We start from the raw sequence: 26005 nt of genomic DNA on the forward strand, positions 1-26005 counted from the left end.
GCACCCATTTTAACTGTGCTCCAATTTTATAAATGATCTATATTACTTTTTCAACCACCACTAAGCACATTTATAGCCAAAATTCCTATTTAAGGTTCCATTTCTTCTCTTCTCGTCTTTCCTAAATTCACACTTGAATATGTTTTGACACCACATTACAACTTTGTAGTATTCTCTCTCTTTAGCATTTTAGTTGTATATGACTCACCATGCAATTCTCCTCTCTTACTTCCAAGATAATCCTTGTTTTTGTGATTTAAACTCTATCCTTCCAAAATTATAAACAATTCAGATAGCCACTATACACAATCAATTTTTGTCTCTCACATGTTGGCTAAGCTTGTATAATGTGTCTTTGTGTCTTTGCATGCTATGCTACTTCCCCAGCTAGAACTCTTTCTTGGTCTCCTGCTAGGCTTTCAGCTATCACATTTTTAATTTGGTCATTAGTTGGAATATGTAGCCACATTTTAGGCTCTTGTTAACTCTATGGTTGTTACCATTTTCCCATTGACCATTACTTTCAAATAAAACTAATTTGACTAACTATAAATGTGCATTTGAGGAGATTATAACACATACTTCTAGCCTTGAGTCTTGTGTCACACTTTTTGTGACACAAAATGATTTCTATAAAGTTTGGCATAGTGATCACTTCCATGTTTTAAGACTACTCAAGACTAAAATTGTTTTAAAGGTGATACTAGTTTCCACTAGGCAATTCTAGGACATATCAAGACCCTTTCCATATGTAAAGGCATGTGATTTTGGACGTGCTATATTGCAATGGATTCTTAGATTGTCCCCTTTTTTCATAAAAGCTAGTACATCGAGGATAGCCTCACCAAGGCCACAAGTATTAAGAGATATTATTGGTTTAAGTGTGGAACATAGCAGAATCGTCTCAATCTAACCATTCATATTGTGGCCAAGTGTGTGGGTTAATACACTGATGAAAGGAAGTAAAAGAATTTCCACATGACCACTCAAAAAAGAGTGGGCTAACCTAGAAATTTCCCTCACCACCCAAAAAAGAGTGGGCTAATGTTTCTTTTTGTTAGAAAACAATGTTGGTGCAATGTGAGTGGCTACATAGAGACATGGACACTACAATGTTGGTGCAATGTGAGTGGCTACATAGAGACATGGACACTACCTTATGTTTTGAGAGAGAGAGAGAGCTATGGCATTACCAATGTTGGTGCAATGTGAGTGGCTACATAGAGACATGGACACTACCTTATGTTTTGAGAGAGAGAGAGAGAGAGAGAGAGAGCTATGGCATTACCAATGCCTCGGCGATAATTAAGGGTCAACCCTAACCCTGATCACTGATTTGCTCTTGTACACAAAGCTTGCCAAGGTAATTTCACCACTTCCTTTAGCTTTTTGGAGCACAAAGCAAATAGTATAGCTACCATGACAAGCTCAGCGTGACTCATGAACTTCTCGTGACCTTCAGCCCATCAAATCATGAGGTTTACCTATCACATGAGATCGATCGAATCCGCAAATTAAGCCTGCACAATATCGTCTGCTTCGAAATTCAAGGGTTTCGGCCATGGTCACGCGCAAGAAGAAGATGTGAAATTTATGATTCAGTACGACTCTCTTGACGCTTGCTGCTCTGCAGGCTTTTGATTGCTAATTAAAGTAATTAGGGACTGTTTAACCAGATTAAAGTAGATCTATATTGTATTTATTGCTTAGATTTGGACGTGCTATCCTCTTTGATCATATCATTAGTCTGTGGAAAGGTATTCTAACAAGTCGTCGCCTTCTTCTTTTCTCCCTGCACGCAACCTAGCTATGAGATCATACTGCAGGTTTGCATTCATACGTAAATCTGCTAGATTTGCTATAGCTGATCCTGATCCCTTATCATCACAAAAAATGCAATTATATATCCGATTATAACGCAGGTTTGGATGATTCGAAGCTGATTAATCACATGAAATACGTGCAAACTGCAAGATTAGGGTTGGTCAGCAACTTAATACTAGAATGATCGTCTTTAGTTGACCAATTTTACACTATAGTTTTCTTCAGTATTATGTTGATGCCAGGCTTGATCATATGTATTAACAGATTCATTAAGACTAATAATTCGTGTTTTTTATAATTACATGTAGGGCTGAGCAAGGAGCTGCAGGAGAAGCCGAAGATCCGATGCGTGGTAGATGTCGAAGGAAAGGTAATGTGATTAAAGATCTGATCGATATTAAGCTAAGGGACAATCGATAATTACATTCTAATTGCTATTATTTATTTGTGTGGATGATTATGGTGGTGATTAGCAGGGAAGCTGCTGATTATTCACTTTCCAGGCGATTAAAGAGGCCAGGAGAGGGCAGGTCGAGATCTGGAAGTGGCGGTGGCGGCGGCTCTTCATCATTAGGGATGCTGGCAGGGAGTAATCCGGGGTCTCATGCGAGTAACAATATGATTGCAACTCCGTGCGCTGCATGCAAGCTCCTGCGGCGGCGGTGCGCACAGGAGTGCCCTTTCGCCCCTTACTTCTCCCCCCACGAGCCCCACAAGTTTGCCAGCGTCCACAAGATCTACGGCGCCAGCAACGTCTCCAAGATGTTGATGGTAAGATCATCTAATTCCTCTACCCCCGTCTTTTTTTTTTGTGTGTGTGTGTGTGTGTGTGTGTGTGAGAGAGAGAGAGAGAGAGAGAGAGAGAGAGAGAGAGCAGCTTAACGTCGATTTTATTGATCGATCGAGAGAGAGTGAGAGAGAATGAGTTTCAACAGAAGAAGGAGGTTTTGTGTGTGTGTGTGTGTGAGAGAGAGAGAGAGCAGCTTAACGTCGATTTTATTGATCGATCGAGAGAGAGTGAGAGAGAATGAGTTTCAACCGAAGAAGGAGGTTGGTGACATATATATATATCTCTCTCGATCGAGCATTTCTCTCTCTCTCTCCATAGATCCTGATCACAACAAAATGAAACCATTGAAAAAAAATATATCATCCTAAGCCTACAGGTGCATGGTTAGTCTCATACATACATGTGTAACTACTCGAGGTTGAGTGAGTGAGAGAGAGTGAGTGACTAGATCCTGATCACAACAAAATGAAACCATTGAAAAAAATATCATCCTAAGCCTAGAGGTGCATGGTTAGTCTCATACATGTGTCCTACTCGAGGTTGAGAGAGAGAGAGAGAGAGAGAGAGAGAGAGAGAGAGTTTCAACCAAAGGTGGACTTGATGTTATTAGAGGAGGAGGTTGGTGACATATATATATATCTCTCTCTCAATAGATCCTGATCACAACAAAGTGAAACCATTGAAAAAAATATCATCCTAAGCTTAGAGGTGCATGGTTAGTCTCATACATATGCAACTACGAGAGAGAGAGAGAGAGAGAGAGAGAGAGAGAGAGAGAGAGAGAGAGAGAGAGAGATGCTTGATTGAGAGAGAGATATATATATGTCACCAACCTCCTCCTCTATTGAGAGAGAGAGAGAGAGAGATGCTTGATTGAGAGAGAGAGAGAGAGAGAGAGAGAGAATGAGTTTCAACCGAAGGTGGACTTGATGTTATTAGAGGAGGAGGTTGGTGACATATATATATCTCTCTCTCAATCAAGCATCTCTCTCTCTCTCTCTCTCTCTCTCTCTCTCTCTCTCTCTCTCTCTCTCTCACCAGATCCTAATCACAACAAAATGAAACCATTGAAAAAAATATCATCCTAAGCCTAGAGGTGCATGGTTAGTCTCATACATGTGCAACTACTCAAGGTTGAGGTTAATCCACTAATTGATTTGGCTTCCTGAATTTCCTAATAAGGGCATACATAGACTAGAGCACTCTATGCATGCTTATTTAGAGCTCATAGAGAACTCCATGGAGAGCTATATCCATGCATAGAGCACTCTATGTATGCATAGAGATCATAGAGAACCCTATGCCTACGTAGGCATAGGGCTCTCTATGCATGTAGGGCTCTATGTGCATGCATAGAGAGCCAAGAGAGAGCCCATGCATAGAGAGCCCTATGCATGTATAGAGAGCACTCAATGACCCATCTTGTATCTCAACCTCCTCTGATTCTTTCGTATTATGGTAAGACTCAATGGAATATATGGAAAGAGGGAGATCCAGGCCCCATGGGGATTGGGCAAAAGGCCATGAGGCCAACCTTATCGAGGTAAGAGGCTACTTTGAGAAATTGGAACAATATGGCATGACATTTTGTCGACGGATAGGTGACGCTAAAGAAGCTACGGAGGGGGGACTTTGACTTGGGCATGAAGTAAAAAACATCGGATAGTGCAATGCATTTCAAGGTCGAGGGAGCAGTCATCTCCAATGGTAAGGGACATTTCCATGAATGGATTTAAGAGATTCACATGCCGCTTTATAGGCTCCCTATGCAAGGGTGATGATGTGGATGTAGCATCGTCCCCACCATGATGTGTGCATGAAGGTTCCTTGTGCAATGGACTGAATTCTGAGTTTTTAGTAAGTGTAAAATCGTTATGGGGGTAGTGTTATGTTAGTGCCAAGTACGTATGGCATGGCAAGGTGAGTTAGCATGTTCGGAAAGGGTTTTTGGACTATTCGAGTTAGCATGTGATGTTCGAAAAGGTTTTTTGGACTGTTTAAGTGAAAGCATTTGGACTTTCTAGGGTTGCTTTTTGGAAGCTCTAGAAGGTACCTATAAATGGTCTCGAAGCGGCGATGGTAATAGATGCTTGTGCAACAGGACTGATTGTAACTCTATTGGGACAATACTTTTAAGCATGGTTGAATCTGCACTTATAGGATGTGTCTGCTGCATAAGGAATTATGTTTGGATTTAGCACTAAGATCTTGGATGTTCCTTTGGTTGCTACCACCCTGGCCTTAGCACATGGAGTTGTGATGGCATTAAGAGGGACTATGTGAATAAGTCTTCTTTGTACACTTAACAAATTAAGGCTCATCACAAAGCGGTGATAGATGTTTCTCCCAATGGGGGTGATTGTTACTTTGTTGGGACAATACTTGAAAGCATGGTTAAATCCACACTTATAGCATCATGTGCCTCCGTAAGGAATTATGCTTGGATTTAGCACAAGATTCAAAGTGCTTGGAGAACTCAATTAGGTTTGGTGTAGGATCTTTACAAGGGTACTCCGCAATATGGTGTGGGCCTTTACATCGGAATCATTGCATCGGGTGGCCTACATACCATATTGTTGAGGCCTCTCTCTCTTTGTTATTATTGCACCTTGGCTTTGAATAGAGAGGTGTAGTCAATGGGTGTAGCTTGTTTAAGTTACCCATAGGGATCATACCATTGCTACTCATACGGGTCTTAGTGGTTATAACTCTCTTGTTCCTGGTTTTTGGTCTTTACAGGTAGGATCAATGAGTACTGTTATATTGGTGTAGTTCTTGGAGGAACCGATTAAGGTGGTATTACTAGAGGTGGATATGGAAATTGAGGGGTTCTATACATACCTCATGAGTAAGAGACTTTGATAGGTAGGCACTCGAGCTTATGGCTAGATTGATTGGTGGGGCTAGTAAGGCCAATGTTTACCTTGGCAAGGGGAGCATCTATCATGATGCTAGAGTCCACCCATTGTTGGGTTTCCTTGGTATCAACAATGAGATGTGTCATGGTTCCCATGGCATTGGCAATTGTCACCAATTTGGTCCTCTCGCCAACCTTGAATAGTGTTTCACACACTCTCTAGAACCAAGGTGTGAACGTGGATTTTCCACAAAAGAAAGAGCTGAAGCATCTATCGGCAAAGTTTGGCTTGAAAAATGGCCACACAACAAAACAGCATGGGATTTTATTCATCCAAAGTGATGTAGAATGTTTATAAGTCAGCGTTTTCACACATCATTAATGAAGGACTAGACATATTATTATTTTGGGCATGGACAGGTGGACAAAAGGAGGTGCCTACTTGAAACTTGGCCAACAAGCTAGGAAAAGCATAAAAGTTGATATTTGAAGCTGAAAACTTGTTGGGCATCAAGCCAAGAAAAGCATAAAGTAGTTATTTTGGGCCAGCCTGGTTATTTTTGGCAAAAAGGGGAAAAGCACTTCAATTATAGGCTGGTTGACTTTATTAAAGCTGTAAAGAGGCTCCTCTTTTTGATCATCAGCAACAAGCGCCCTATTTCCCCTTGCCGGCAGCAGTTCTTCTTCTTTGCGCTGGCCTTACTTGTGTTGTGGGTGGCTGTTTGCTAGCCATACAGCACTCTTCTCTCTCTCTCTCTCTCTCTCTCTCTCTCTCTACGCTAGTCAGCAACCGCATAGCTCCCTCGTCCTCTTTTTGAGGGTACATCCACATAGCTCTCCTTCTCTCTCTACGTTGGCTGTCCAGTTGGCACAGTAGTCGTATCTTGGTGCAGCAGCCGTATAGAGGCTGTACAAGCTCACACATGTGAAAACCCAAAGCCTTTTTGTGGATTGTTTCTCGGGCAGATTTGTGATGGGGACTGTTTTGGAGAAATCTGGGACAGTTTTGCGAGCTCTTTTGGCTTCTATGTGAATAAAGAAGTTCCTACAGGGGGCCGGCCGTTTCAGCTCAATGTAGTGTTATTGTATTATTTATGGTTATTTCCTCTATGTTTTTCATATCTTTGTAGAGCCTCTTACAGCTTTTTATAAAGTCAACCAACCTATAACCGTTTCAGCTCAATGTAGTGTTATTGTATTATTTATGGTTATTTCCTCTATGTTTTTCGTATCTTTGTAGAGCCTCTTATAGCTTTTTATAAAGTCAACCAACCTATAATTGTAGTGCTTTTCCCTTTTTGCGAGGTTGGCCCAAAATAACTACTTTATGCTTTTCTTGGATTGATACCCAACAAGTTTTCAGCCCAAAATAACTACTTTATGCTCTTCTTGGCGTGATGCCCAACAAGTTTTCAGCCCAAAATATAAACTTTTATGCTTTTCCTAGCTTGTTGGCCAAGTTTCAAGTAGGCTCCTCCTTTTGTCCACCTGTCCATGCCCAAAATAATAATATGTCCAATCCTTCATTAATGACGTGTGAAAACACTGACTTATAAACATTATAAGTCACTTTGATGAATAAAATCTCATGGTGCTTTTACTATATATGTAGACATCTTTCAGGCCAAACTTTGCCGATAGATGCTTTAGCTTTCTTCTATGGAAAATCCCCGTTCACACCTTGGTTCTAGAGATAGTGTGTAAAACACTATTCAAGAATGGTGAGGGGACCAAATTGATGACATCCCCTCCGTCCTATAAGAAGTTGTCTACAACTGTATAAGGCTGATACCATTGAAATATCCTTCAAGTATAACAAATCCACTGCACATCAGTAGTATTACATAAGTCCAGCGTTAAAGCCATAATTTGAGATCCACGATCCGAAGTTAGATACGAGCACAAGAGCCAACCATATCAAGGAAGAAACTGTATTCATGTCCTAAGTCAACAACTTTGATAATAACGTCTTTTTAGATCATCAGCACAATAAGCACTCTATTTCCCCTCGCCCGACAGCAGTTCTTCTTCTTTGCAATGTGGCTATACTTGTGTTGTAGGTGGTTGTTTGCTGGCTATACATCACTCTTCTCTCTCTCTCTCTCTCTCTCTCTCTCTCTCTCTCTCTCTCTCTCTCTCTCTCTCTCTCTCTCTCTCTCTCTCTCTCTCTCTCTCTATGCTGGTCATTAACCGTATAGCTCCCTCTTCCTCTCTTTGTGCTGGCCGTGCAAGTGTTGAGGGTGGCTTGCCAACAAAAAACTGGTCGTATAGCCACACAGATCTCCTTCTCTCTCTACGCTAGTTGTATAGTTGGCACAACAATCATATATTGGTGTCGTATATTGGTGTAGCAGTCGTACAAAGACCGTATAGGCTCACACGTGTGAAAACTACATAGTCCTATTGGTACAGTAGCCGTACAAGCTCACACGTGTGAAAACCCAGAGCCAGTTTGTGGGCTATTTCTCGGGCAGATTTGGGATTGTTTTAGAGAAATCTGGATAGTTTTGTGAGCTCTTTTTGGGCTAATTTGAGGCTCTGTTTTGGGCCTGATTTGGCACGAAGTTCGGGGCTATTTTGGAAACTGTACCAAAGTGTTTTAGGGGCTGATTATGAGCTTATTCATGGGACTGTGTGAGACAATTTTTCACATGGCTTTTGGTGCTGTGTTTGTATCTTGGCATTGGATGGTTGTCTAGGCAAGATTTGTGTTGATGCTTTGTGGAAAATCTAGTGATGTATGCAACCACACCTTGGTATCTTGTAAAAGCTTATGTGTGAATAAAGAAGTTCTTATTACAAGGGGCTGACCGTTCTGGCTAAGTGCAGTGTTATTGTATTATTTATTGTTATTTCCACTGTGTTTTTTATATCTTTATTGGCATCTAAAGTCTTTGTCCATTGATTCGAGTACCCGTCTGGTTACATCAATGAGCACAAAATTGTTGTTGTCCAGGTCTTAGCGTTAGACATTCTATACTTGTCTAGGCCTTAGCATTGGACACCTATACTTGTATGATTTTGGTAAGAAATTGAGGACAAATTGCACACCAAACCATATCTCTTTGTGGGAATATAGATGTTGTTGCTTTACTTGAGGTTTGACTGGGATTGGCCTTAAGGTTACCTTTGGGGATGTCGTCCTAACCACTATTGGCCTAAATGATTTAGCAGATTCTCTACCAATGCATCCATGCTCATGTCCTTGACTAGAACTTTAGCTAGTGTTGGTTGGGGCTAATGTGACACATCCCCTATCTCTTGGTTTGTGTGGACCACTTCTATATCTTAGTCTTGCAAATTATCTACAAGTCTATTGCCTCTTCATGCACCATGACTCATCAAAGATATAGTCCCTAGAACTATAGAGATAGTCGTGAAGCCTCTTGCTATTAAGACCGATCATGAATCGATCGATAAGGGATAAATCACCCAGTCTTCTACGAGTGCTGCATCATCTCATATATATATATATGGAGATACTTGGTTCTAGCAATGTCATACCACATTGTTTCTCCCTCCTTACCTATATATCTATGTAATGGGGCTTGATCTAGCTCCACTAAGAATCCCCCAATAAAAGTGCTATGGCTCATGAGGCTTTAGATGATGCATCCCCTATCTCATTGTTTGGGTGGACCACTTCTACATCCTTATCTTATAGATTATCTACCAGGTCTATTGTCTCGCCCACAGTAGTAGGCGGCAACACTCATCAAAGACATAGTGTCTAGATTATAGAGATGGTTGTGAAGCCTCTTACTCTTAAAGTGGGTTTAAAGATCTAAACTACTGGCTTCCTTTGCCTTCAAGGTAAATTTTGAATTGATCTTAGGAGGATCATGAATCCATCTCATGGCCTCATAAGTTTGATGGAACTTCTATAGGTATTGAATGGGGTTTCCAGTTTCATCAAATTTGGTCATCATCCTTGAGATGTGCACTAGCTTAGTTTTTCCCAACTCTAAGCCTCTAGCTATTATATTGGTCACAACCCCCCTTCCCATTTCAAACACCATCCTTAGCAAATCTTCTATGTATTCACATGGTGGTGAAATGTAAAGGAGGTGGTTGCATTAACTTCTCTATTTTTCAGGGTACAGGATGTAGTTTCTAATGGCACTTATTCTCCTCGGCCTGGCTTTGAGGTGTCCTCTGCTGATATAACTTTGAAGTTTGTAGGCTCAATCTAAGCCTCTTGGACTCCAATTTCATGCAAGTCACCAAAGAGCTAGGGTGTTTTCCTTCCAATAGGATGAAAATAGAATGCCCTAATGCAAATAAACTTCAAATCAAAATAAAAAACAATAAATAAACACATCAAATGCTCCATACCCATATGTTTTTTTTGGAGTGTGACCTCCTAATCAACACTGTGCAATATTGGGTAATCCCAATACCTTGGAATGGAGGGATAAATGGAGCGAATCCCTATGCTCATTCCCAGTAGTGGTGCCAAATATGTTCACCTCAAGTTTGAGCTTACCTTAGTCTTGCACCCTTGGGTCTTGCCTTGGAGCCACAAATTGAAACTTCCCTATGTGGGTGTGCTAGCATGCTTGTCTTGCACCCTCACTCTACTATTACAATAAAATGCTCCTTTGATAAACGGGTGAAGGGAGAGATCTCTATGCCTAAAAAGAGGCACAAGAGGTGGTCCTTCATGATGGTTCTCTCTTATAAAAGGCAGGTTAAGAGGAAGCTACTGGAAGAGGAAAACCTATAATCAAACCTATTCAAAAAAGAATCCATCAAGCATATGTAAGAATCCAAGGTGGCATGCAAGCAAGCAATGGGAGGGAAGAAGGAGAGCTCACAAGAAGACTATTTAAAAAGGCATCCATCTAGCATATGTAAGAATCAAATATCATGTAAGCAAGAAAGAAAGAAAGAAGAGGGAATAAGGGGAGCTGACAAGTAAACTATTACAAAGGAATGATTGTGTATTATTTATTGCATTAGGAATTTTTTGGACCCAAAAAGGGCCTCCTAAAGGATTCCTAATTTTAAAGGATTAGAGCTTAAAAAGCTGGGCTTAAGGGAGACAAAGGCTATGATGACCCCTATTTTTTGCCTTGCCACATCACCCATACCCCCTAGTTTCACTTTTTAAAGGGAATATTCTCATACTCTCTCTCTTACTTTTTGACTTTTCTCATACTTTCTCTCTTACTTTTTGAATTTTTTATCTTCACTCTCTATAAATTGAATCTTTCTTGTCAGTTTAAAATCTCCTTTCTCATTAACTCCCACCATATCTCCCTTCCACACAACATCAGTAAAACATTCTCGTATTTAGGTGGGTCCTAAAAAGTGAAAAATAAAATATTTTTTATTTTTTTACATTTTGAGGTGGAAAAAACACCACCCAACCAATATGTATAATGAAAATAATTTTTTCCCTCCAAAAAGCTTGTAATTCAAGGGTCACATGTCAGAAGCCTGTCAGGAGCCAGTACATCCATAACTAACTGTCAGGTCCCCACAACCCCATAAATATAACTAACTCAGATCCCGGACCCCAAAAAATTATTATTTTTTAATTTTTCTCATAAATATAATTTATTGATGAAAAAATCCATGTTAGTATATTTGTATATCAAAAATATCATTTTCTACTTAGAAAAACGGATTTGTGTTAAACCTGCAAAAACAGCAAAGTTTTAACAGTCTCTCTCTCTCTCTCTCTCTCTCTCTCTCTCTCTCTCTCTCTCTCTCTCTCTCTCTCTCTATATATATATATATATATATATATATATATATATATCTATCTATCTATCTCTGTGTGCTTTAGCTTCTTCCTCTGCTTAGCTATGGAGCCTTTGCAAGCTGTGTGTATAGCCCCTTGTGAAGCTAGAAAACGAAAGGTTGATTTACACATTCGCATTCCTGAAGAGTATGGCAGCTCTAAAAAAACCCATCCTACTGATGCACAATCTGTCCAAGCTCATAGGATAGCTAAGGAGAAAAATGTAGATCTTTGGGTTGATGGGCATCTCTATCCAGTTAACCCTCCATCAAGAGAAAATCCTCCTTTCCATAATTTATCATCTTTTATGCAATTTGTTAGTGAAGGAGAGCTTGGCTTATTAGGATACTGCAGAAGATTGACTACAAGTGGAGCTTGGCAAACCCATATTCTCCAATCTCAATTGCAAGCATCATAATTCAGCCTTTTACAATGTCAAGAAGGACTTAAAACATCATCAGATAAAATGAAAGAGATCCTCGCAGAGAATGTGGACAAGGATGCAAAGATTCAAAGGCTAGAGGAACTTATCAAACGACTCAAAGCAACGCCAAATGGTGCTCGTGAACGCAAAAAGACATTGGCTAGTATAGAATCTCTTGCGTTTAAAGGTGGAGCACAGAAGAAAAGGATTCATACAACAAAGTAAGTGACATAAACTTTCATTATACACTCAGTAATTTAAACAAAATAGTCATGATTTGTGTTCTGCCAGGAATTTTTTGCAAGAGGTGTGTGGTTCTAATGAAGAGGGATAGAAGGATTTGGTCAAAGCCATTCTGAATACCAATTCTGAATACCAAGGATATTCTCTCAATTATTACTGACCCTCATCATCCTAAAATATGCCAAGCTGTTAGCAATGTAGTGAGCGAGATTACCACCTCCATCGATTCTTCATTAATTCAACATGCTTGTGATGCAGCTGGAATCAGCATGAAAGGATACTAAGCAATCCGTCAGGTTGTAAAAGATGCATTTCTAAGACAAGGAATCATTGGCACTTTATTTCCTACACTCAAGGTGATACACAATGTCAAGCGTATCAATAATGATGTGCAGCGAGCTATAGGACAGTTTTATCACGTTGAGGGCACACTAACATTAGACACAGGGTCGAGCAGAAAGAAAATCAAGACAACAAGTACAGAATTTCACTATGATGTTTACAATAACATCTTTGTTCATATTGAGAGACTACAACAAGCTATGGTGAAGTTCTATGGTCTTTCACTAGAAGGTGAGAACTTGCAAATGCTACTATTCATGTTTTTCAGTAGAAAATGAAGACGATTATTTTGTTTTGAATATTGTAAATTACCGTTTATTTACAATTTTGGGGAGCACACTTTCATTTGTGCTCAAGCTAGATGAGTGCCAAATTGTGAAAGGTCAGAAGCTAGAACATATGAGCATTACGCTCATGAATGAGGCCATGATTTGTGCATGGGAAAAGACTACCAAACCAAGTTTTAGTGTGCAATCTGAGAAAGAGGTCTGGTGGCTTGGTGCATTCGAGGTACCGAAGGAGACACATGAGGTATTAACATGGATGTTTGAAAGGACTCCCTGGATAACAGATGTAATCAAAAACCAAATTGATGGTCAACTTTTAGATGTAGAAAACATAGGAAAGTTCAAGGTGGATTGGCATCTTGGGGGAGATTTGAAGGCAATTAAATGCATGATGGGTTGTGCTCAAGGTGCATCCATACTGCAATGCTCAGATTGATATTCCTAGGCAGAAAAAGACAAATAGAAAAGGTATACAGAAGGTTGGTTCTATTGGGAAGAATGCCTCGAAAGGTCCCAAGAAAGAAAAGAAGCAACAAGAAGATGCAGTAGATCCAACCGAGTCAACTGATGATGAAGATGAGGAACAACCAAATGTAAGATGGGTGGAAGGTGTCATCTCTAGTGATATGCTAGGAGAACCAAACAGGAATTTAAATTGGAGCCTTAATTTTCCACTAAAGAATATTCACTTTTTCACACTTCATGCATTCATGAGAATCTTTGATCGATTGCTTAAGTGCCATATCGATTATGCATTCACAATGCCTACACAAGAGAGCAGCCCTTGGTAAATTAGAGCATCTTTTGAATTCTTTGGGCTGCCATGGTGGAAACATGAAAATTGGAGTGAATAAGCAAGCCTCTGGTATGTCATACGAGGTTTCTCAAAAGGTCTCCATGACTGGATCAAAGGCAAGGAGATTTTTGGAGAAACCAGCAAACATAGATAATTCAAAGAAGACTTGGGGACTCTGGAGAGACCTATGTGCAATCACCACAAATGTAGATTGTCCAATGCCAGCTCTTATAAATATGCACAAACAGCTTTGGATAAATTTCAAAAACATGGTTCGCATTATGAATCAAATTAGCACAACTGCCCAAGAACGAGCATCATTCCAACAACATATCATAGAATTCACCAAAAGTGTGCTAGGTGCTTGGGGAGAGAGTAAAGTAACACACTATATGGTAAGTTGTACAGTAAAAAAATAAACTAGTGTTTTAACCTTGACTTTTTCTAATTAAATTCTATTGTCATGTATACAGCACATAGTTTATGCGCATGGTGCGTATTTTTAATGAACAAGTATGGATCGCTCGACATGTGGGATAGAGAAATCACATTATAAAACAAGAGGGGTAGCTCGTCAATTTAATTCAATCAGCCATTCAACTTTCATTTGGCATTGGACTTCTGCATCTCATATGGACTACAAAAAGGCCCTATAAGGATTAGCTTAAGTTACTTATTTTTTGGGTTTTGTAAGATTTCTCCCTCCAGCTTTTGAGGTATAAAGGTGTAAAAACCTCCCCTTCTGTTCATGTAATTATTCCCCTCTCTGAAATAGAAGAAAGATCTTGTTTTACCTTGTTTTGGCCTAGAGAGAGAAAAAGTCTAGAGAGAGATGCTCCTAAATTAAGATATCTTTGGATATAAAATCCTCCTGCAAGACATGGAGGTGGAGCTTCTGTAGGAGGAACACGTACAAACTATCTACAAGAGATGTTCAATTGGTTTTATTGCACAACCTTTGGAAGGGTATTGGTTAGGGAGCGGGCCCAACAATCTAAGCTTACGCAAGAGGCATGCAAGGCTGTAAAAAGTCATGCTCAGCTTGAATGGTTGTTGCAGACCAATGCTCCCCACCATAGGCATGGTGCTTGGCGTGCATGAATGAGGAGACAAGGGAGGCGTCGGGTTGTGCACGCACTAGCATAAATCTAGATGTAATAAGGCTAAGAAAATAAGTTTAGTTAGGTTTTTTTTTCCCTAAAAAAACTATTAATAGTTTCTTCTCTCACTTCATTTTCATTTCACTTTTTTAGAGAGCTTGAGCTCAAGATCTACGTAGACACACACCAGCACATCACCACGTTAGCATAGTCGTACATGGATATGGCACGCACCAAGAACACTGCACGTGTTACCATGCCTTCACAAAACACAGTGCAAGGCACCCAACGACCACATACTGGGGACACCACAGAAGAGAGTGACCCCTTGGATTCTAGGACGACACTCCCAATGGGATCACCAGAGTCCAACCCTCCTCCCACAGCAACACCAGTGCACACACATGCAGGCCCTTCTAGTGGGAGCAAGCGTGTGAAGAAAACTCCATAATGCAGCCACCCCAGAGATCAAGACAGAGAGGCCAATGATGAGCAGTTCGACTGGGTTGGTGAAAACATTTCTACATTGCGCAGCACCATAGGTGGCAAGACCCTACTACCAGGACAGGGTGCCCTACCTACCCGGGAGGAACTTGATACACAGGTACCACAGCAACAGGAGGAGGAGGATTCAGACTATGAGAGAGACCAAGAGGAGGTTCTTGCAAGTGCGCGCAAGCGTAGAAAGGTCAAGCTCTTCAAGCCAAGGAAGTCCCAACCTCGCCAATGCACTAACACAACACAGAGAGCTCCAAGGAGAAGGATGCGCCAAGGGCATAGGGCTCTACAAGAAATCAAGTTTTATCAGAGGAACACTAAGTTGCTGATAAGAAGAACCCCTTTTGCTCGCACAGTGAAGGAGATTCTCCAACGATATAGAACAGAGTTCCGTGTGCAGGGGATTGCCCTTGAAGCATTGCAAGAAGCCTCCGAGGCTTACATTGTTGGGCTTTTTGAAGACACCAACCTCCTTGCAATACATGCAAAGAGGATTACCATATCTGCCAAGGACATACAACTAGCTCGGTGCATTCGAGGCGAGTGAGACACGATCTAGAGATCTTAGATGTTAACCTTTTTTTTGAAGCAACTCTTTTGTTTCAAACCCCCCTTTGTAACAAGCTTATCTGGCTTTCATTTGTAACCTTTTGATAATTAAAATTTTAAGTTTCTCTTACAATGTCTCGGTGTCATCATGTTTGTTTAACATGGAGTGTCTATCATGTGCCACTTTGTCACCCACCAAGGCATCAGAAATACTCCTGAAGGATTGAGGAAGCTGTGCTAGAACAGTGCGAATTTGGCCTCTGCAACGGCGATGATGGCTCAAAATTCGCACTGTTCTGGCACTTCTTCCCTAGCCACTCAGGATCATTTATGATGCATTTATAATGAAGTTGAGCACACTAATTATGAGAAACAGAAGTTTATAAGATAAAAACACCTTTAATCATATGTAAAAATATAGTGTTTATCATCCAATGCATCAGAATTGCTCTTGGAGGACTGGGAAAGTTATGCCAGAACAGTCTGAATTTAGGCTCTGCATCGGCGGTGCAAGCTCAAAATTCGTACTGTTCTGGCACTGCTCCCCCAGCCACATAAGATCATTTCTGATGCATTTATAATAAAGTTGAGCATACTAATTATGAGAAATAGTAGTTTATAAGATAAAAATACCTTTAATCGTGTATAAAAATATAGTGTTTATCATCTAATGCATCAAAATTACTCCTTGAGGACTGGGGAAGCTATGCCATAACAGTGCAAATTTAGGCTCTGCTCAGCGGTGGCGGCGATGCAGGCTCAAAATTCGCACTTCTGGCACTGCTCCCCCAACCACTCAGGATCATTTCTGATGCATTTATAATGAAATTGAGCACACTAATTGTGAGAAATAGTAGTTTATAAGATAAAAATACCTTTAATCATGTGTAAAAATATAGTGTTTATCATCTAATGCATCAGAGTTACTCCTGGAGGACTAAGGAAGCTATGCCAGAACAGTGCAAATTTAGGCTTTGCACAACAGCGGTGCAGGCTCAAAATTCGCACTGTTCTGGCAAATGATCCTGAGTGGTTGGGAGAGCACACTAATTGTGAGAAATAGTAGTTTATAAGATAAAAACACCTTTAATCATGTGTAAAAATATAGTGTTTATCATCTAATGCATCAGAATTACTCCTGGAGGACTAGGGAAGCTATGCCAGAATAGTGCGAATTTAGGCTTTGCACGATGGTGCAGGCTCAAAATTCGCATTGTTCTGGCACTACTCCCCCAGCCACTCAGGATAATTTCTGATGCATTTATAATGAAGTTTACACTAATTGTGAAACAATAGTTTGTAAGATAAAAACAGCTTTAATCATGTGTAAAAATATAGTGTTTATCATCTAATGCATCAGAATTGCTCCTGGAGGACTGGGGAAGCTATGCCAGAACAGTACGAATTTAGGCTCTGCAGCGGGCGGTGAAGGCTCAAAATTCGCACTGTTCTGGGCACTGCTCCCCCAGCCACTCTCAAGATCATTTCTGATGCATTTATAATGAAGTTGAGTACACTAATTGTGAGAATTAATAGTTTATAAGATAAAAACAGCTTTAATCATGTGTAAAATTATATTATTTATCATCCAATGCATCAAAATTGCTCCTAGAGGGCTGGGGAAGCTATGCCAGAACATATGCCAGAACAGTGCAAATTTGGGCTCTATAGCACACGGTGAAGGCTCAAAATTCACACTGTTCTGGCACTGCTTCCCCAGCCACTCAAAATCATTTTTGATGCATTTATAATCAAGTTGAGTACATTGATTATGAGAAACAATAATTTACAAGATAAAAATACCTTTAATCATGTGTAAAAATACATTATTTATCATCCAATGCATCAAAATTGCTCCTGAAGGGCTGGGGAAGCTGTGCCAAAACAGTGCGAATTTGGGCTCTACAGCAGCGGTGCAAGCTCAAAATTCACATTGTTCTTGCACTACTCCCCCAGGCTCCCAGGGTCATTTCTGATGCATTCACAAAAACATTGATGGTACAAACTAGAAAAAACAATGATATACTTGATGAAAATAAGTTTGTAAAAATTGTATCATTTGGTGCTCTGTGTCATAGAGGCTACACAGAGCACCTTAGAGAGGGCTTTCAAAAAGAAGAGAGTGAAGGCAGATTGAGGGGTGTAGTCCCTATGGATAATGGCGATGCCATCCATAGGAAGTCGACCAAGATAGTGCGCCAACGCAGCATCATGTCCATGGACCTTGGCCTGGTCTCTGCTCCCGTCGCCTCTCCCAGCAAATGCGTCAATTTCAACCACCCTCTATAATCAAAGAAAAAATCAAAATATTTTCCTATACATAATTACAAATGTTTCTAGGTTGTAAAAGGTCGATTATTACCTCTTGCTCAATGTCTTCTTTTGCCAAAGTGCTGGTGGGGACAGAGAGGTCAATCAAGGACTTAGCCTCATCCTTTTTTGGTGCTTTGGTCTCCTCCATTACTCCAGTAGCAAGGGTATCCTTTTCAGCCTCTAGCTTGTCTTGTGTAAGGTTGTGAATTCCTCCTCTGAAACTAGGGCTTTCTCCGCGGTCTCAACCACAGTTTCCTTAACCAAAGCAACTGTCTTTGGCGATAGATTCTCCAAGGGGTAATATAGCACTATCTAGGTGAGGACTGAGGTTGGACGTATCAAGGTCCACCTCACATCGCATGCATATAATGCCCAAGCATTCATCCATTCTCAAGCCAGTTGTCTTTTCAAGGTCATGAAGAAATAAGTATTCTTCACCTTCCACCACAATGGTACTCAAAAGATTGATCTCAAGATCTGGCAACACCTTGCTCTCCTCATGTGGGGAAGATGGCCCCGCATCTTCTACTACAGTGGGCTGTTCAGCTGTAGATTGTGCACCCTCTGAAAAGTGCTCTGATGCAAGCTGCTCTTCTACACCAGCACTCGTTCCTACTACCTTCACTTCCTTGTCATCCCTCAAATACCCTGCCAACTGCAATGCAGGCATCCCTACCTCCTCATCCGAATCCTCATCGTCACTGATGAGGAACGCAAAAGTGGCGAGCCACGAGAGGAACCTAGTTCCTAAATTGCCCTTCCCCAACCTCTTCACCTCTTGCTTATTGAAGGTACAATAAGCTCCTGCGGCGGCGGCAGATGTCGATGAAGCGTTCAAGGCACTCGATGTAGGGGCGGGCATATTATTGAATGTACTTAAGCAGCTCAACAGGCACCCACCATCGATCATTGGGGCAATGGGGAAAGGAGATGGAGTGGGGAGCCAAGTATTGCTCCATGTATGCAATCTGCGTCTCATAATGTTGGGACGCAAGGGCGAGCGACTTTTCAAAGTCGACTTCATGAGAGAACATGACAAAGAGCTCGCTCTTGCCCGCCCATAGGGTGGTGGAGAGGAACTCACAGAAGTTGTCAAAGTGGGTAGCCATGTGAATGCAAAGAGATAGTGTGAGCTCGTGCTTGGTTTCTATCACGTGAAAATGAGAAAGAAGGCACCTTTGGCTATTTATAGGTTAGAATTTAAAGTTTGGCCTTTTCACACTAGACCGCTAGACAAAAAAATTACAGTTTGCAAAAATATTAAGATTTCAATTAAATAAAGATTGGTTAAAAAAGAGCCTGCTACAAAATTACAAGCATGTCATCTAATCTAAAATTGTTATAATGTCTTCATTTTTTGCCCCTCTTGTGACATTTACTTCATGTTGATCTCCATCTCCTTGTTGACTTGAAAGCTTGTCATTACCTTCACCTCGATCCTGAAACTCTTGCCCCTCACGTGCATCAAAACAGAGGCTATTTTCCCATATACTCAGTTCATTTTCAAGCTCTTCCACATGCCTACTATGTGTTGGTAGGGCTATGCACCTTGCTGCTGAAAATTCAAGGTCCCCCATTTGCCATGATTCTGAGACCATGGTTGTCCCCTCCTTACGCTTCCCAATCTGTAAAAATATAGAAAGTGGCACAATAACCAAAAAGTGTAAGGGTTAACTCTAGACATGCAGTGGAATCAGATATACCTTTCTTCTCATCAACTTGAAACTTGACTCTTCCACATTATCAAAGCCCATGATGCTAAAGTGTTGACGCAGGTCTGTTAGGCTCCAATGCTTTTCTTGCTACCCAATCCATCCATTTTGCATCATCACAGCTACCTCAATAGTAGGCATAATTTCTTCTTCTGAGGCTTGAAGTGGGATCCATGTCATCCCATGCTTTTGTATCCATCTTTGGTAGTGCAGACGCATGTACAAAATAGAGCGTGCCTTCAAGAACCTGAAAGACACTGTAGAATCTACTACATTGCACTTGTACACATCACCTTGATGTGACTCCTCATTAACCTCCTAACCCTCTCCTAGTAATCCTTGAATGAGGTCAGACCATACCTCCTTACAAATATACATTATTTTTGTTTGGTGCATTGGCATGGAATTGAACATGTGCACAAAAACATGTAAAGGACAAAACCAATTTAGCCCTACTGACCTAGATGCCTTTGAAAACTTGAGTGATGTCTTGATATCACTCACCAACTTAAACTTTAAGCATAAGATGGTCCAAGCATCAGGTTTGGGCCATTCGAGATTGTTAAGAGGGGGGTTGGGGATCTCTTCTTGCTTGCCAAAAAAAACTGGTCTTTTATCTACAAAATATGAGTGAGAAAAGAAAAAGATATTGTTCTGTACAAGATCACTTGGGCTTTGAGATACAAACATTGCCTCTCCAATGGATGCATGCATAGCATAGAAAACTCCAGTGAGGCTTTGGAGAGGTTGTTCCTCAACATAATTAGAGGGGAAAATATATGTAGAGAGACATAAGAAAATGGAGAATCATAAGAAAATTTGAAACAAAAAATCCAATATTAGCATGTTGTTAAAGCTGTGCTTATGTTACACTGACAATTTGAAGGAAACCTTGGTCGTTGGCCTTGAATGTACAGGTCTCCAAGGGTATACACATGTTGCACTATGGCAACCAGTCCTTCCTTCTTAGTATGCTTGAAGCCTTGTAGCCGCCCCTTCCAATAATGTAGCATATTCCCCAGTTGATGCACTCGATGTGGTCCCTTAGAGCTTGGCTGCATGTAGACCCAAGCCCCAACCTTGAATCTTGTTGGAGCCCAAACTCGATTCTCATCTCTTGTGTTATGCAGCACAAGCTCTTCCACCTTCTCCCTAGGTCTTCTCACATTACTGGGGGAAGAGGCCATGGTGGTAAAGAGAAGAAGGGAAAAGAAAAGCTTGTTTTACAACACAAAAGAGTGGAGAAGAGGAGAGAAAGTTCAGGGTTTTCAGTGCAGCAATGGAAAGCTTAAAAGAGGGTTAGAGTTTGAGAATAGGCTTCCTCAACCTAGAGTAGACTAAAGAGGGATAGAGTTTCTGCATCAATGGAGAGGGAGACAGCTTGAGAGAGAGAGAGAGAGAGAGAGAGAGAGAGAGAGAGAGAGAGAGAGGGAGGAAGCTTGAGAAGGAGGGAGAACTTGAGAGCGATGGAGTTTCTGCAGCAATGGAGAGCTTAGAAAAGGAAGAAAGAGGGAGAGGGAGCTTGAGACTGAGGGAGCTTGACAAGGAGGGAGAGCTTGAGAGGTATGGAGTTTTTGCAGTAATGGAGAGCTTAGAAGAGGAAGAAAGAGGTTCAAAATGAGCTTTCCAAACCTAGAGTATGTTGGGGGGGAGTTTGAGAGGGAAAACACACTTTTGGGAAAAAAATTAAAAAAAATTAATTTTTAGGGTTTTTCATCTGCGCGATTCTAGGTGGGGGGACCTCTAAGTTTGGGCCCAAGAGGTAGGGGGACAAGAGTAGTAATTAGGCCCCATTAGCAAACCAAATCCTAGGCCCCCTAGGGTCAAAGAAGTCAAAAATGTGCACCCAACCCTCTTCCTATTGGTCCATTCCTAATCAAAAGTTAATCCAAGAGGCCCTCTTTGGGTCCAAAAAATTCCTAACGGTTAAAAAATGACTAGTTTTCACTCTAGGTCAGTCAAACTTAAAAATGGTTCAGCCTCTAACACTAGTCCTAAGTAATTATATGCCCAAATTTCATAGACTTTCCCTATCTGACATTAAGCACATAGAAAGGCTTCTTTATGTGTTCAAGCTTCATCTTATAGAAGATAGGTACCTATTCGAGTGTCTTACAGGTCTTACGATATGTCAATGGATTAAAACATGTTAACCTAAAAAACACATGCACATGCATACATAGAGAGCACTCTATGCATGTACATAGAGAGCACTCTATGCATGTATATAGAGAGCTCTATCCATAAGGTGGAGCCCTCTATTCATGTATAGAGCTCATAGAGATCTTATAGAGAGCTCTGTGTGAGCTTATAGAGAGCTCTATGCATAGAGCTCTATGCATAGAGCTCTATCTCTATAAGGTACTAGAGCCCTCTATGCATAGAGCTCTATCTATAAGGTAGAGCCCTCTATGCATGCATAGAGAGCATTCTCTATAAGGTAGGGCCTTCTACGCATGTATAGAGCTTTTAGAGAGCTCTCATGCATGTGAAAAAAAAAGTACTCTCATAGCACCAACATTTTAAAAAAAACATCATTGGGTTTAAAGCTTACCCACCATAAGAGAATAGAGGCTACACAAGATATATGGAAGACCGACACATTAAAGAAACATGAGTTATATGAGAAAAATAATGCATAAGAGAGCTTATGAGCAAATGCATACCTAATGAGAGTTTATGTATATAGAGAGCTCTCCTTATGCATAGCTCATATGTGAGCTCATGCATAAGAGAGCTTATGAGATCTCATGCATAACTAATGAGAGTTTATGCATATAGAGAACTCTCCTTATGCATAACTCATATGCGAACTCATGCATAGTTCACATTATGCATACAAGAGAGCTCTTATATGCATAAAAGAGCTCTCTTTATACACTAATATCAGGGAGGAGATATGAGAGAGCATACATATGCATACAAGAGAGCTCTTATATGCATAAAAGAGCTCTCTTTATACAATAGTCAAACACAACGAGAGGAGATATGTATTGCAAAGACTCGATGAGAAATATCCACTTGACTCCAAAAACACTTCAAACAATGCTCGCACATCAAATTTTAAAGAGAAAACATAAACTTAAACACCAGAAGAGGAGAGAGATATTGCAAAGACCCAATGAAGAGAGAAACAAAATTTTGAAACCTTGGACACATCAAATTCTCAAATTCCTGAAACTTCATCTCTTGATACTGTATCATTACAAAGTCGGGGTGAATGCCACCGATAGCTCTACAAGAGGACGTTGTGCCCTCGTAGGGTCAGTATTTAGTGACCTAAAAAATTCAACCACTTGCAAAATTGACTTTCGCTCATCGCGATTAGGCAGAAACATCCAATTTTTGACTCTATGAATAATAGTATCCATGGTAACTTTGTCATGGGAACTATTATCCATCCACAACTCTTGCACTTTCTTCCAAAAGTCATATAAAGTTTGTAATAAATATCCCAAGGCAAAAACATCAGATGCAGGAGTGTATGCATCTGCCAAAAATGGATCATAAAGCTCTGGGGCTATCCACGGCCGTTTATTTCGCTCTCTGTCTGCGTGGGAGACTGCCTGTGCCACCTTCTCGGGGTTCTTGTCTGCTTCATAAACAAAATTGAGAGACACCCGTTTTTTGGGCGCTCTCAGCAGCAATCCCCAATCGATAATACCTATGCGTGGCTTTAGCTCTTTTGTATAATCCAACACTACATTAAAAGGATGTAGGTCGGTATGTACAATACCTGCCATATGCGCTGCCGCTACACCTTCCACCAGGGCATGCATAATATGTGGCATGTTTATTACTACCTCTTTTATTTTTGAAAGTTCTAGATGACCTAAAGGGATATTATCAGGCGGCGGTTGTCTCCATCCTCGATCCAAACGAAAAATGGCTCTGGTGAACTCACTGAATCTGAAGGGAACCTTCAGTAGAGTATCACCAAGAGCGCCGCCATTAAAGTACGGGAAAATTGTGATCCAAGGAGCCTCTTTTGTAAAGGCAATGCATCGGACAATCGATGGATGTAGCACTTGCATACCCTGCTCTGCCTGGAAGCTCTCGAACTTCGCGCTGCCTTCTCCTTTGTAGTGCTTTCCGCAAAAAGTGATGTGCTCCGGTAAAAATGATATGCCTTTAATTGCATACTCTTTTACTGTTCCAAACACACCGGAGCCTATTGTTCGTCCTTCGTGAAGAGCTTCGTGCGGGATGCCAATAAGATGTGTGCACATAGAATTGTAGATGGTACGATTAATGACACCTGTACCACTTGCATCTGCCTGACTGGACGTTGCAGCGACGTCTTGGGCAATTCGAACTCTTTTGGGGAGGGACTCTGCATCCAACGCCTTCATGCGCTTGCTCTTGGCCCTCTGCTCGCTCCATACAACGTCCCATAACTGTAGACGTTGCATGTTGGCTTCAGGCGGAGCAGCATCTCGAAGATCACTGCACGCTACTCGCATGCTCCCCAAAATGGTTCGTGTTATGTGCTGATGGTTGAAATCTGCTATCTTCTGTCTATCCAGCAGCTCAGCGTTGCCTCCGCTTCGAAGCCGCCGCTGTGCATTTTCCCATATTTGGTCTATGAGATCTCGCATGAGTATCTCAGACTCGTTGGTCTTCTTGACGACATCATCAGTACATTGTGATACTGTGATGACCGCTTCAACGCGAATTGCTCGCAGAATAATTTTGCGCTCTTCGGGAGTAAGCATGTTGATCGTCTTCGTAAATCCAGCAAATAACACTAAACATAAAAAAATAAAATATCAAACATTACTGAAATAAACATCAAGCAGACGTGAGAGAACAGCAACAAGTATATCAATATCGTCAATGTTCATACAAAAACAGAATATCAAATAATTTTAATGAACTCAATATCATCCAATACATCATCAAACGTGAGAAAACAGCAATAAGTGTATCATTACTTATCAATGAACAAACAAAAACAGAATATATCAAACATTACTGAACTCAACATCATGCAATACATTATCGAACGTGAGACAACCGCAACAAGCGCATTATTACTTACGAAGTGTATACATTATCGAATGAGAGAGAGAGAGAGAGGGGGAGGAAGAGAGAGAGGTGTGACAGATAGAGAGAGGAAACATTAAATGATATTTTTTATAGTTTTGTGAGTTCCTAAAGAGAGAAAAATAATGTTTTGTAATCCTAAAGCACTCCTCATCTACATACCTATCGTGATAGAGAGAGATGTGAAGTGTATCATGAGAGAGAGAGAGAAAGAGTTGTGAAGTGTATCATTGCGAGAGAGAGAGAGAGAATTGTGAAGTGTATCATGAGAGAGAGAGAGAGAGAGGAGAGGAAGAGAGAGTTGTGACAGATAGAGAGAAGAAACATTAAATCACATTTTTAATGTTTTTGGGAGTTCCTAAAGAGAAAGATAATGTATTGTTTTAATTTTTAAGTAAATAGAGGGAGAAAAAAGAAATTATTAAGAAGTATGTATATTTTAAGAGAGAAAAAAAATCATTATCTACACATCTATCGTGTTGTGAAGTGAATCATGAGAGAGATAGAGAAAGAGTTGTGAAGTGTATCATGAGAGAGAGGGGGGTAAGAAGAGAGAGATTCATATTTTTCGAGTTACGAATCACGATATTATAAAATAAAACGGTTAGACAATATGATGTAAACTTTGATCCATGAAATACTAATGCCGCGTTAGCAACCAAGTATCGCATGGATCAAACACAATAAAAACAATACAAGTCAAATCAAACAAATTTACGACATTTATTCGACCGCGTTAACGATCATATGCCGAAATACACAAGCAAATTTACGACACTTTTTCGACCGCGTTAACGATCAAATGCCGCAATATGCAAAAAACATTTTATGCACTAGCGGACGACACCAACTTGCCGTGTTAACGACAAAATGCCGCCCGATTCTATGGGAATACCAATAGGATACGAACATACACTGGCCGCGTTACCGACCATATGTCCGCATTTGACAAAGGGAAGGGAAGGGAAGGTGACATCGCCATAACGATACTATGCTTGCCGCGTTACCGACTAGTACCGCTACGGCGTGCCATACTTACCATAGGACACAGACTAGCCGCGTTACCGACTAAGTGCCCCAGGGTAAGCACCATTCCGAAGAATGGCCTTACACACACACACCAGTCGTGTGGCGGGCCACCCAAATCCTGCCGCGCATTGCGACAATGGGCGGCTGCCCGCACGAACTCACCCACACACACATCCCTCGTGTGGCGGACCACCCACATCTTGCCGCGCATTGCGACAGTGGGCGGCTGCCCGCACGAACACACCCACATACACAAACACACACACACACACACACAAGTTTTTATTACCTGTGTGCTGTCAGCAATGAAATCCCAAAGGGCCCCCGGGCCCATATATATAGAAAAATGTACCCCGCCGGGATATGTGACGACACCGGCGGGCCCCGCCGGGTAAAGCATAAGCCCGGCGGGCCCGCCGGGGTATATCAAAAGCCCGGCGGGATTT

The 26005-nt window shown here is 41.0% G+C and overlaps 1 protein-coding gene across 4 annotated transcripts in view; it reads left to right on the plus strand.

Annotated features, from left to right (window-relative positions):
- The first annotated feature begins 1263 nt into the window (after positions 1 to 1263).
- Positions 1264 to 26005, plus strand: part of LOC147610519 (LOB domain-containing protein 3-like) — a 30508-nt gene continuing 5766 nt past the window's right edge. Inside the window, exons 1-4 of one of the 4 annotated variants that reach the window (XM_086786061.1) lie at positions 1264 to 1363; positions 1463 to 1601; positions 2133 to 2194; positions 2298 to 2595. In XM_086786061.1, the coding sequence (XP_086642187.1) occupies positions 2181 to 2194; positions 2298 to 2595 (312 nt within the window). In that variant the 5' untranslated portion in view covers positions 1264 to 1363; positions 1463 to 1601; positions 2133 to 2180. The other 3 variants (XM_086786063.1, XM_086786060.1, XM_086786062.1) reach the window with 3 other exon arrangements.

The sequence above is a fragment of the Cibotium barometz genome, chromosome 49 (genome assembly GCF_041138505.1).
Source record: "Cibotium barometz isolate CiBa-2024 chromosome 49, ASM4113850v1, whole genome shotgun sequence".
Lineage (NCBI taxonomy): Eukaryota > Viridiplantae > Streptophyta > Polypodiopsida > Cyatheales > Cibotiaceae > Cibotium > Cibotium barometz.